The sequence below is a fragment of the Thermomyces lanuginosus genome (genome assembly GCF_041956635.1).
Source record: "Thermomyces lanuginosus strain ATCC 200065 unplaced genomic scaffold VTN49scaffold_19, whole genome shotgun sequence".
Lineage (NCBI taxonomy): Eukaryota > Fungi > Ascomycota > Eurotiomycetes > Eurotiales > Trichocomaceae > Thermomyces > Thermomyces lanuginosus.
Genome location: NW_027192353.1, coordinates 166,998 through 179,512, shown reverse-complemented (window position 1 = coordinate 179,512; position 12,515 = coordinate 166,998). Strand labels below are relative to the sequence as shown.

Genomic DNA, 12,515 nt, shown 5'->3' with positions numbered 1-12,515 from the left:
CCCGGTTACGCATCGTGGTTCTCCGAGTTCTTCCCCCGGACGCGGGGCATCGAGATTTGATCCCATGCTTGCCATTCAGTGATTGATCCACCATGGGGAGAATCAAGAAGTTGGCGAATCCCAAGCACGAGGCGACCATCGTAAGTTCCATCCCACCCCCCGCATCCTCTCCACCGGGTTGAAGAGCTAACACGTGAATCTTCTGATTAGTCGCCGTTTTTCGCGGATCTCACCCGGAAAGCGGCGCAAGTGCCGCTCGTGGACCTGCCCTCGACCTTGGCTACGCTCCCCGCCGTCTGGTCCTTTCCCCGTGGTGATCTGTACCACTGGATCAATGTCCTCAATCGCTTCGACGACATTCTGGCCCTGGTAATTGACCGATACGACCTCAAACGGGGCCCGCAGAAGACGCCATTCGGTCGTTCTGTGTTGAAGGAGTCATGGCATCACGACTTCCCCAACACCACCCTTTCTGATCAGCAGCTGGATGCGGAGCTGGACTCCCGAGGATACGGCCCCGAGGGAGACCGGGAGCTCGTCGAGGCTATCCTCCGCTTTTCCCTGATTCTCCTGGAAAAGTGCGGCAACCGCAGTCTGTATAGCAGTAGTGACCGTCTCGATGATTTGCTCAACACCACCTCCAATTCCTTGCTGCGGCAGACCTTGCGCGTTGCCCTGGCGTTAGCCCAGCGCTACCATGCTCGCCAACGCCATGCCGCTTCCTCTCAGTCGTTATTGTCCGCTCACTACAACATTAACCTCGACAAACTGCAGAAGCTGGCCGCCCCGTTCCCCCGCCCGAATGCGGTCAGCAGGCAGCCCTTGGCGAGTCCGTCCCCGGCGGTGCTGTCTCGAAGTCACGAAGCCGCTCCTCCGACCAAGCATAATGCAAATGACATGATTACCTTGCTGCGTGAATCGGACGAGTGGGAAGAATGGGGGAGTGTCCGGGCTGTTTACTACCCATCCGGCGCCGCCACCACGGAGCAGGCCAGGCCCGCCCCAGACTCGCCCGCCCATGAACCGGCAACATCTCACACGCCTTCCACCCCTACCCCTCTACGTCGTAGCGCTACCCTTCCAACTCCGCGTCAGCGTCGCGCGTCGGGCGCGGAGGATTTGCCCACCTCGCAATTCACCACTCCGGTCTCAAAGCCGGAGGAAGCACCGCGGGGCTCCAAAGTAGTCACGATCCCGGTCTCGCGAGTGGCTTCGTCCAGCCTCACCGATCTTACCGCGTCGACCATCCCGAACGTCCCAAACGAGTCCGAATATGATTTCCTCCATCGACTTCGCGTAGCCCATTCTTTGGTCAAGTCCGACGCGACGCGAGAAGAGATTCTGGATATCCGGATCCTGGCGATCGCTAACCTGGCATATGTCCATTCCGAAGCCAACTTTCAACAAAAGGTCCTCCAGCAGGACGCAGACCAACCTAAGCGGCTGCAGTTGGTGTATCAACTCGCCGAACTTGCGCACCTCGGTGCCAGCGGCGACATTCGGGCCTCTCGGCTCACACAGACGCTGGCTCTGAACGCTCTAGAGGCGCTCGCGAGACAAAAGTCCAGGGCTGCTGACGTCTGCGCCGCCCTCAATGTCAACGTCAATCATGGCGTGCTCATGTTCCTGACTCGTAAGGCGATCACCGAGGTGTCGAAAGAGGAGGATGAACCGACCGAGTCGGAAGAGTGGAGAGACGCGCTGTTCGCCCTGTTGCGAACGCTACCGAGCTCCGGTTCGAGAACCCCCGAGACGTTGGTCGCGGCCGGTCTGATGTCAATGTTCGTCGACATCCTGAACCAGAGAACGGAGAAGGCTCGCCGGATGTTTCCGCGCGTGCTGGAGTTCCTGGACACGTTCGTCCATGCGGTCCGAGATGCTCTGGGAACCCTTGCCAGCGCCCGCGGCTTCGACGCTGTTTCCGAACTAATTGGCCACGAGACCAAGTCGGCCTTGGAGAACGTCCACCAGGGCCGTGGACTGCCTGCAGAGTTTCGTACGCCGTCAGTCGATTATGAGATCGCCTACTTCCAGCAGCAGTCTCTTCGGTGGCTGTTCAGATTTGTCAACCACATCATGCAACACAGCGGCGGTGGCTTTGACCGTCTGCTGCGGAACCTGATTGACTCGCCGCCCTTGCTGACCGCGTTGCGACTGGTCTATGAAAATGCAAACGTCTTTGGCTCGCACGTTTGGAGCGGAGCTGTGAACATCCTGAGCAGCTTCATCCACAACGAACCCACCAGTTATGCTGTCATTGCCGAGGCCGGTCTCAGCAAGAGCCTCTTAGAGTCCGTTGCCACCAGGGATCTGAGCGTGCCTCCTCTGCCGGAGCCGATCGAGACCGACGAGGCGGCCGCTCAAGCCCAGCCTGTCCCTGCGCCGTCGGAGCAACCCGCTGCTCCACCTCGCGTCTACTATCTTACGAGGTCCCCGGACCAGAAGCTCGCAGGTGGAATCCTGCCCGCTTCCGAAGCCATGTCCTCGATTCCCCAGGCGTTTGGTGCCATTTGCCTGAACACATCTGGCATGGAGCTATTTCAGTCGTCTGGTGCGCTTGACACATATTTCGAAATCTTCGAGAGTCCTGCCCATGTCAAGTGCATGAAGGATGACAGTACCCTCGTGCGCTCGCTGGGTACCACGTTTGATGAGCTCGTTCGTCACCATCCGGCGTTGAAACCCTCCGTTATGTCCGCCGTTATCGTCATGGTGGCTCGCGTGGGGCTATTGTGCAAGCGGATGGCATGGACTGCTGGTGCGGGCACGCGGCTCTGGCGACGCAGTGACGACGGGAATGGCCTGGAGCCGGTCGGCCCGAAATCCTCCTGGTTGACCGACATCGGCGTTCCGTTCGACAAGGCCGTCGAGTCTGGAGGCGCGTTCAGCTACCCTCATCTTCAGGATGCAACTCTTCCCAACGGGGGCAAGATGGCCCTCGGCGACGTCTCCAATCTTCCTGATCCTGAGAATCTCCCTCTCGACGCGAACGGCAGAGACCAATGGGGCCTTGGGGTTGATGACTACATGTATCCAGTCGTCCGCTTCCTTGGCGCATTCTTTGAAAACCAGACCAACTGCACCCAGTTCATCGAGGCAGGCGGTGTCGAATTCGTGCTGGATTTCGCTACCCTGCCGAGTCTGCCGCACAACTTCCGCGTTTCAAAGGCACTTGTTGAATTCGTTCAATTAGTGCATATGATGACCGAAACGAAGCCGCAGCTGGTTCTTCCTTCGCTGGTCCAGCGAACGCAGGACGTGGTCGACTGTTTGTCCGATTTCTGGCGGGAACCTTCGCCGAACGGTTTCTTCACCTCGCTCACGAAACCTGAGTCGGATACTGCGGCTAGAGACAGTCCCACGGCCCAGCTGGCCACAACAAAGGGAACCTATCTTGCCCAGCACCTTGTGGCTGCATACGTGCTAACGGGCCTCCTTCATGAAGTGTACACGCCTCCAATGTACCAGACCCGTCCCAGCCAGCAGACCTCTGCTTTCTCTCAAGTCAACCTGGCCGAGCGCTACAGTGCCATTGTTACCTCTCTGGGCAAGCTTCATGCTGCTTGCGTTTGGGAAGACATTGCATTGCAGAAGAACATTCCAAAGCGCTGGGTAGAGGCCACTGAGGTGCGTCAGGACAAGCAGGGTACCGATGACTCTCGCAATGTTTCGGGTCATAGGGACCATGCGGGGTCGGGTCACCGTGCTGCGGAGGGCGATCGGCCCGGTACTGCCGATGGAGCCCAAGGAGGAGATGACGGCCAGGGACAGATCGACACGACAGTTCAAAACGATCCTGCATTCAGGAACGTCGAGAAACTTCGTTACATCTTGACCACCCTGCCTAGCTTCATCACGCGCTTCTTTAATTCGTTGGGCCATGGCGTTATCGGGAAGCGCCGTATCGAGACCTATCAGCGGCAGAATGCCTCCATGGTGGCTGATGCCATCGCCGACGCTATGCTTCATCAGCTCCAGTTGGAGGTTGCGAACCAAGCTGCCGACATCCAGGACAAGTTTTCGTACTTGATCTTCATTCTCTCCTCGCTCTCTCAATTGCTGTTTGAGACTCCGGCGGAACGCACTCTGTCTGAGTGTCCGACATTGCTGCTACTGGCTTTCAAGAAGAAAGGCGGATTCAAGGTGTTGCGAGATTTCTCGCAGATTTTCGTGGATGTGATTAACCAGCTGGTGTCTTCGCCTTCCCAAGCTCTCGGAGACTCGGAAGGGTCTGCTCGCATAGCCTCTGCGTACGGTGGCCTTCGGATCATCCTGACATGTTTCGCCGAGATCGCCTCCCCAACGTATGTGGTTGAGTCCAATCAGACTCAGGCTCTCGCATCCCCGGAGCGGGAGCGCGACCGGCCCGATTACTTCCACCCGTCGCAATTCTTGGTTGACCTGCGGATGGAGATTGTACCAATGGTGCGCGAGCTGTGGAATTCGCCATTTGTCGACAAGGCCTCGACTGTTATTGTCAAGTGTATGGTTGACATTCTTCGCTCCGTCTTGGAAGGTGACCGCGAGGCCGGTGCTGCTAGGCGCTCTGATCCTCCGCAGTACGTGAACGACATTCCCCGCAAGACGTTTACAATCCACCGGGACCGTTTGGCCACGCTTCGTGATCGGGGTTACGATCAAGATCTCGCCCGCGAGGCTCTGTACCGGTGCAACAATGCGCTGACCGCTGCTGAAGAGTATTGTAAAGCTCGGTCATGGATCCGACCGCCGCCGAGGTGCCCGCCTCCGTCGCAGGACCTGGACCCGGTCAGGGGTGCAGGATCAGGGGAGGCGTCGGAAGAAACACCTTCTGGCGACACGCCATCGGACCGTGCCGCCTCTCTGGCGAGGTTCCTCGCCCAAGCTTCCGCTGCTCGTTCTGCAGAAGAAGGAGCGGAATCATCGGAAGGTGGTACCCAAAACGCAGACGGTGAAAACCGTATCGATATTGTCGCCAGAGCACTCAACCACATTCTGGCAGACACAGAGGGCCGAGGGAATGACAGTAATCAAGGGTCATCGTCCGATACTCAGTCCCAACAGCGGCGCCGTCAGGTCGCAGCCACCATCGACGATCTCGACTCTGAGCGTGACGCGATCCGGGAGAATTTGATCGAACGTTGCCTGGATGTCCTCAACGTTCATCACGATGTGACCTTCGAACTCTCAGATCTGATCCAAGCGGCGATGAGGCGACACCACGACATCGACGGGTTCCGCAGGGAGGTTGGAGAGACGTTGATCCAGTCACTAGTCTCTTTACAGATGGAGGAAAACTTCAGATCGTCCGGGAAGAAGATCGCTGCGTACGCAAACCTGCTTGCGCTTGTCATCCAGGATGAAAGCAATTTCCGCGCTACTCTCGGTGATCTGAAGGATTACTTCGTCACCTTACTGGGATTTATCAAAATTACGCCGTCTGACAAGGACACTGATGAGACAGCTCCGTGGATCGCACATGTCTTACTGGTTCTGGAGCGTTTGCTGTCGGACGACGCCCAGCCCCCGCAGATTCGCTGGAACCCGCCTCCCCTGGATGGCTCCGAGAGCAACGAGGAGCCTGCGCAGCTGGAAGAGCCCCTATTGTCGCTGGATGACAAGACTAAGCTATTCGATGCGCTGCTTGAGATTCTACCTCGGATCGGTCGAGACACTACTCTCGCGCTTTCTGTGTGTCGGATTCTCGCTGTCCTCACTCGCAGCCGGAGCATCGCCGTCCGCATGGGCGAGAAACGCAATCTACAACGTCTGTTCGTCATGATGAAGCAGGTGTGCGGCTCGATGGATGAGAAACTGCAGAGTTCTTTCATGCTTATCCTCAGACATGTCATCGAGGATGAGGAGACAATCCGCCAAATCATGCGGAGCGAAATTGTTGCCCACTTTGAGTCCCGGACGGCGAGACAGACGGAGACTTCGAACTACGTTCGGCATATGTATCACCTTGTTCTGAGGGCACCCGAGCTGTTCGTTGAAGTGACGAACGAGAAGCTCAAGATCCAGAGGTACGATCCTCATCAGCGACCTCAGGTGCTTACCTTGAAGACGACGGAGAAGAACGAGTCGTCTACCGAGTCGAAGGATAGCGCTGAGCAGCCACGGGAAAGCGTCGAGGGTGGTCAGCCGAGCGACGGTAAGGAAAAGGGCAAGACCACCGAGCTTAAGCCACCGGTCGTGGAGAACCCCGACGGTGTGATCCACTACTTGCTTTCCGAACTACTTTCTTACAAGGATGTGGACGACAAGGAGCCTCCGCAGGAGAATACTGACGTGTCCAGTACTGATCCATCGGGCTCCCGAATGGATGTTGACGTCCCTTCTGAGGAGGCGTCGTCCGCCTCCTCCACCGCAGATGGCGCAGCACGGGGTCAAAAGAAGTCGGACAAGCCATCGTTCAAGCCGGAGGACCACCCAATCTACATCTACCGTTGCTTCCTCCTGCAATGCCTGACCGAGCTCTTGGCCTCTTACAACCGTACCAAGGTCGAGTTCATCAATTTCTCGAGAAAAGCGGATCCTTTGGCGACGACGCCGTCAAAACCTCGCGGAGGTGTCTTGAATTATCTGCTCAACGCGCTCGTCCCCGTTGGCACGCTTGAGCACGAGGAGTCCTTGGCGTTCAAGAAGCGCAGCAATGTCTCCTCGCTGGCCATCAACGTTCTCGTTGCATTGTGCACGAAGACCGGGGAGTTTGGAGCCCCGAATCGGCGCCGAAGCCATGAGGACGAAGAGGATGAGCCGGCACTGACTTTTGTTCGCCGGTTCACCCTTGAGCATGCCCTCAAAGCCTATAAAGATGCAATGGCCTCTACCGAGCCCCTCGATGTCAAGTACTCACGTCTCATGTGCTTGGCTATGCTGTTCGACAAGATGCTCGGTCACTCCATTTTTGGAGGCGACAACAATAATAATAACTTTGACTCGTGGAACTTCGAGTCAACAACTCGGCAGATGGCCAAGACCATGTTCGAGAAGCATTTCATCTCTGCCCTGACCTCGTCAATTGCTGATATCGATTTGAACTTCCCTTCTGCCCGGAGAGTAATCAAGTACATTCTTCGCCCTCTTAACAAATTGACTCAGACAGCTGTCTATCTCAGCGAGACCTCGAGCATCACCCTGCCGGAGGAAGCTGATGAAGACAAGATCTCCTCGGCAACGTCGGTATCCGATCTTGACGATGACCGCGAAGAGACGCCCGATCTCTTCCGACATTCCACACTCGGCATGTTGGAGCCTCGCCACGATGAGGAGGAGACGAGTGAGGAAGAAGAGTCCGAAGAGGATGACGAGATGTACGACGACGAATACGGAGACGAAATGGACTACGACGAGGAGATGCCCGAAGATGATGGTGAGGTTGTCAGCGAGGAAGATGAGGATCTCGATGGTCCGATTGAGGGTCTTCCTGGTGACTCCGGTATGGATATCGAAGTTCTGATTGATGATGATGGAGAGCATGACGAGGAGGATGATGAAGACGATGAGGATGATGATGATGATGAAGGGGACGATGAGGACGACATGCATGACGATGAGGAAGATGAAATCATGGCAGGCGAGATTACGGGCGACCATGACAATGACAGCCTTGCTGAAGATCGAGAAGACGAATGGGAGAGCGAAGACATGTCGGGGGATAATGAGGAAGCCGAGATGTTGACCCAGTTCGAAGATGAGTTGGCCGACATCCGGCAGGCTGATCGCGACGGGGACTCCCAGCGATTTGACGATCTGCTCCGTGTGATCAACGAGGCAAGTGGTGGTGACGTCTTCCGTGTCACCAATATGGATGACAATGCCCCGGATGATGTGGACGATGATGAAGGAAATGAAGATGAGGGTAGGTACATTTGAATCTATAATATAAGTCGATCCTGCTGACTCGGCTGCCTCAGACGAAGAAGATGAGATGGACGAAATTGAAGAAGATATGGATGATATGGATGATGATCGGGGTTCTTACGACGGGTTTGATGGTAAGCTTACAGTTCCATGGCGTTTTCTATATCCATACGCGCCTCGCTGACGGGGAATCATCAGAAGAGGACATCGAACCATGGGGCGGTTGGGACGGTGACGAGCCACCGCTTCCTGGCCACCAACGGTTCCGTGCTGGCACCGCTTGGGGAGTTCCTGGCATGTCAGGCCGCGGTGGTATCGTTGCTGGCCAGCCGTATCGTCTTCACCGATCCCAGATCAATTCTCGTCCCTCCGATGTTGGCACGAACCCTCTGCTGATTCGCAGCAACCGCCAAACTGAGGGTCAGACGCAAACTCGTGCATCCGGGAACGAGATCTTCACGGACTGGATCAGCGGCTTGAATCCCGCAAATACCGCCAGCTGGATTCCATTCCAAAGCCCTGCCTCCTTCGTCAACGCGGTCATGCAGGCCATTGATGCCCAGCGCGGCCCTGGTTTCGACGTGATCACTCGCGACGGACTCCAGGTTCATGTCGACCGCCGAGCATTGCAGCCGGGTCTCCGCTTCCAGGACCTCTTCGGAATGCCGCAGCAAGCCCCTAGCCGGCCACGAGATGATCCGACTCAGGCCATTGGCTTCACCCTGGCTCCAACAGCCACCCGGTGGCGAGAAGAAGCCAGCCTGCTTTTCGGCAATTCCTACGTGGAGAAAACACAGCGTGTCGTGAACTCGATACTCCGGCTCCTCGTGCCGCCGGCAATCGAGGAAGAGAAGAGACGCCAAAAGGAGCTTGAAGAGGAGCGCAAGCGCCGCGAGGAAGAGAGAGCGGAAAGGGAGAGACTGGAACGCATCGCCAGAGAGGAAGAAGAAAGAGAAAGGAAGCGCAAGGAAGAAGAAGAGGCCGCCAGACGGCGAGAAGAACGCGAACGGCATGCCGAAGCCAGGGGCGAGGAAGCGGACGAGCACATGGAGGATGTTTCCGGCCCCGCGGAGGGAACGACTGCTCCCGCCGAAGCTGGTCCCGCCGAGCCCCCGCGGCGGATACATACGACCATCCGTGGCCGCCAGGTCGACATCACTGGCATGGAAATCGATCCCGAGTACCTGGAGGCTTTGCCAGAGGAGCTCCGAGAGGAAGTGATCATGCAGCAAGTCGCAGAGCAGCGATCGCAGGCGTTCGCTGCTGGTGAGGAGCCTACGGAGATCGATCAGGAATTCCTTGATGCGCTGCCTCCGGAGCTGCGCGAGGAGATGCTGCAACAAGAAGCAGCCGACCGCCGTCGCCGAGAAAGAGAAGCCGCCCGTCGACAGGCAGCGGCGAACGGCGGTCCGGTTGCAGAGGAGATGGACACTGCTAGTTTCTTAGCTACCCTGGACCCCCAGCTACGCCAAGTTGTCCTCGCCGACCAGTCTGAGGAGGTGCTGGCCACTCTCGACCCTGCGCTCCGCAGAGAAGCTCTGGCCCTACAGCCGGGTCGTCGTTTGGCCCAGGCTGGCGACACGAGCGGCCGGCTCGACCAACGGCAGCGAGAGGAAAGTCAGGACACGGACGCCAAGAAGCCCCAGCGCCGACAGATTATCCAAATGCTCGACAAGGCGGGAGTGGCCACTCTACTTCGGTTGATGTTCATGCCGCTTCAAGGCAATGCACGCCATCAGCTTCATGATATCCTTCACAACGTCTGCGAGAACCGCCAGAACCGGATGGAGGTGATCAACTTGCTACTGTCCATTCTCCAGGATGGCAGCACCGACGTGTCCGCGGTTGAACGCAGCTTCGCACACCTGTCGCTCCGGGCCAAGACTCCTCCGGCCCAGAAGACTCCACAGTCCGCCAAACGCCCGCTGCCCTCATCGACATCGATGAGTGCCAACAGCGAAATCACCCCGTTGATGGTCGTCCAGCAGTGCCTCGGAACCCTGTCATTCCTGACGCAGTACAATCCACACATCTCGTGGTTCTTCCTGACCGAACATGAGTCCGCGTCGGCGCTCAAGTTGAAGGCTCTACGCAAAGGCAAAGGAAAAGAAAAAGAGACCCGGGCCAACCGGTTTGCCTTGAACGCGCTCCTGTCCCTTCTGGATCGAAAGCTTGTGATGGAAAGCCCGACTTGCATGGAGCAGCTAGCTAGTTTGCTCAGCACCATTACGCAACCTCTCACGCTGCTACTTCGGCGTGAGAAAGAGCGACAGGAGGCCGAGAACAAGGGTAAAGAGCCAATTCGTCCGGAGGGCGAGGAGTCGACAGAGGAACCAGCGCAAACGGCTGCTCCTTCGGGTCAAGACAGTGAGATGACTGAAGCGGCGCCTCCTACACAGGAGGAAGCCGCAGGAGAAACATCGGAGCAGCCGAAAGCCGAGGACGACAAGAACAAGAAGCGCACCATCGAGCCACCCGTTGTTCCCGACTACAATCTGCAACTGGTGGTGCGCATCCTGGCCGCTCGGGAGTGCAACGGCAAGACTTTCCGTGATACGCTGTCGGCCATCAACAACCTCTCCGCGATCCCACGGGCGAAGGATGTCATTGGACGTGAGCTCATCAGCCAGGCACAGGGCTTGAGTGAGGCTATCCTTCTGGATCTGGAGGAGCTGATCCCCCACGTCCAGCAAGCCAAGACCGGTACGGACATGCAAGGTCTCGCACTGGCCAAGTTCTCGCCTCCAAGCTCCGACCAGGCTAAGCTGCTCCGCGTGCTGACGGCTCTGGACTACCTGTTCGATCCCAGCCGGGTCGAGAAGCTTAAGGGCGCTGAACCTGAGTCAGCTCCAAAGGAGGACATGTTGCGAACGTTGTACGAGAGCGCCACTTTTGGCCCGCTGTGGTCGAAGCTGAGCGAGTGTTTGACTGTCGTCCGACAGAAGGAGAACATGCTCAATGTCGCGACAACTCTACTGCCACTGATTGAGGCCCTGATGGTCGTCTGCAAGAATACGCCACTGAAAGATGCGCCTGTATCACGTCGCGGCCGTGAGGGCTCCGTGTCCAGCCCGCCGCAGGAGTCAGGAGGTGTGGGCTCGAACATGGAGCGGCTCTTCTTCAGCTTCACGGAGGAGCACCGGAAGATCCTCAACGAGCTCGTGCGTCAAAACCCTCGCCTGATGAGTGGCACCTTCTCTCTCCTTGTGAAGAACCCCAAGGTTCTCGAGTTCGACAACAAGCGTAACTACTTCACCCGCCGGCTCCATATGCGTGGAGCGGAGGCTCGACACTCGCATCCGCCACTCCAGTTGTCCGTCCGCCGAGATCAAGTCTTCCTGGACTCGTTCAAGTCGCTCTACTTCAAGACGGCGGATGAGGTGAAATATGGCAAATTGAATGTCCGCTTCCACGGAGAGGAGGGTATCGACGCCGGCGGTGTGACTCGGGAGTGGTTCCAGGTGCTGGCGCGGGGCATGTTCAACCCGAACTACGCGCTCTTCATCCCAGTCGCATCGGATCGGACGACGTTCCATCCGAACCGGCTGAGCGGCGTCAACTCGGAGCATCTGATGTTCTTCAAGTTCATCGGGCGCATAATCGGCAAGGCGCTGTACGAGGGCCGTGTGCTCGACTGCCACTTCAGCCGGGCGGTGTACAAGAGTATTCTGGGCAAACCGGTGTCTATCAAGGACATGGAGACGCTGGATCTCGACTACTACAAGAGCCTGGTGTGGATGCTCGAGAACGATATTACCGACATCATCACGGAAACCTTTGCCATCGAGACGGACGACTTTGGGGAGAAGCAGATCATCGATCTGATCCCCAATGGGCGCAATATCCCTGTTACTCAGGAGAACAAGGAGGAGTACGTTCAGCGGGTTGTGGAGTACAAGCTGGTTGGCTCGGTCAAGGAGCAACTGGAGCACTTCCTCAAGGGCTTCCACGACATCATCCCGGCGGATCTTATCTCCATCTTCAACGAGCAAGAGCTTGAGCTGCTCATCTCGGGTCTGCCAGAGATTGACGTTGACGACTGGAGGAACAACACCGAATACCACAATTACTCACCGTCATCTCCACAGATCCAGTGGTTCTGGCGCGCCGTGCGATCGTTTGACAAGGAGGAGCGCGCCAAGCTGCTGCAGTTCGTCACGGGCACCAGCAAGGTCCCGTTGAACGGCTTCAAGGAACTGGAGGGCATGAACGGGTTCAGCAAGTTCAACATTCACCGCGACTATGGCGACAAGGATCGCCTGCCGAGCTCACATACTTGCTTCAACCGTAAGTTCCATGAATCAAATCCGGTATGGGAAATGATTGACGCTAACGAACAACAGAGCTTGACCTTCCAGAGTATGAGAGCTACGAGGAACTCCGGTCACGCCTGTACACTGCGATGACGCAAGGAAGTGAATACTTCGGTTTTGCATGATCGTCTTCGGTGTCTTGTTTCTGGGTTTGCCATAGCGATACACATGGGGTATGATAGACTGCAACATTAAGGAGTGTGTGATGACTGCTGTTTTCCAAAAGGGGTTATGAGGTTGTGGTTAATGTGTCCCTGCATTTGATGAAAAAAGGCGGATGGTATCCTGTATCATCTTATATATGCTGTGTGTTTGTTGTTTTTTTGCTATGATTGTTCTGTACTCGATGAATGAGAA

General features: G+C 56.9%; 1 protein-coding gene across 1 annotated transcript; it reads left to right on the top strand.

Moving 5' to 3' along the window:
• Window positions 1-92: 92 nt before the first annotated feature.
• Window positions 93-12,283, top strand: VTN49DRAFT_651 (uncharacterized protein; the record flags this gene model as incomplete). The annotated part of the gene is made up of 5 exons (XM_069414677.1): window positions 93-140; window positions 211-7,843; window positions 7,899-7,979; window positions 8,044-12,132; window positions 12,189-12,283. The coding sequence occupies 5 exons, from the start codon at window positions 93-95 to the stop codon at window positions 12,281-12,283; spliced, it is 11,946 nt and encodes a 3,981-aa protein (XP_069271011.1).
• Window positions 12,284-12,515: the final 232 nt, after the last annotated feature.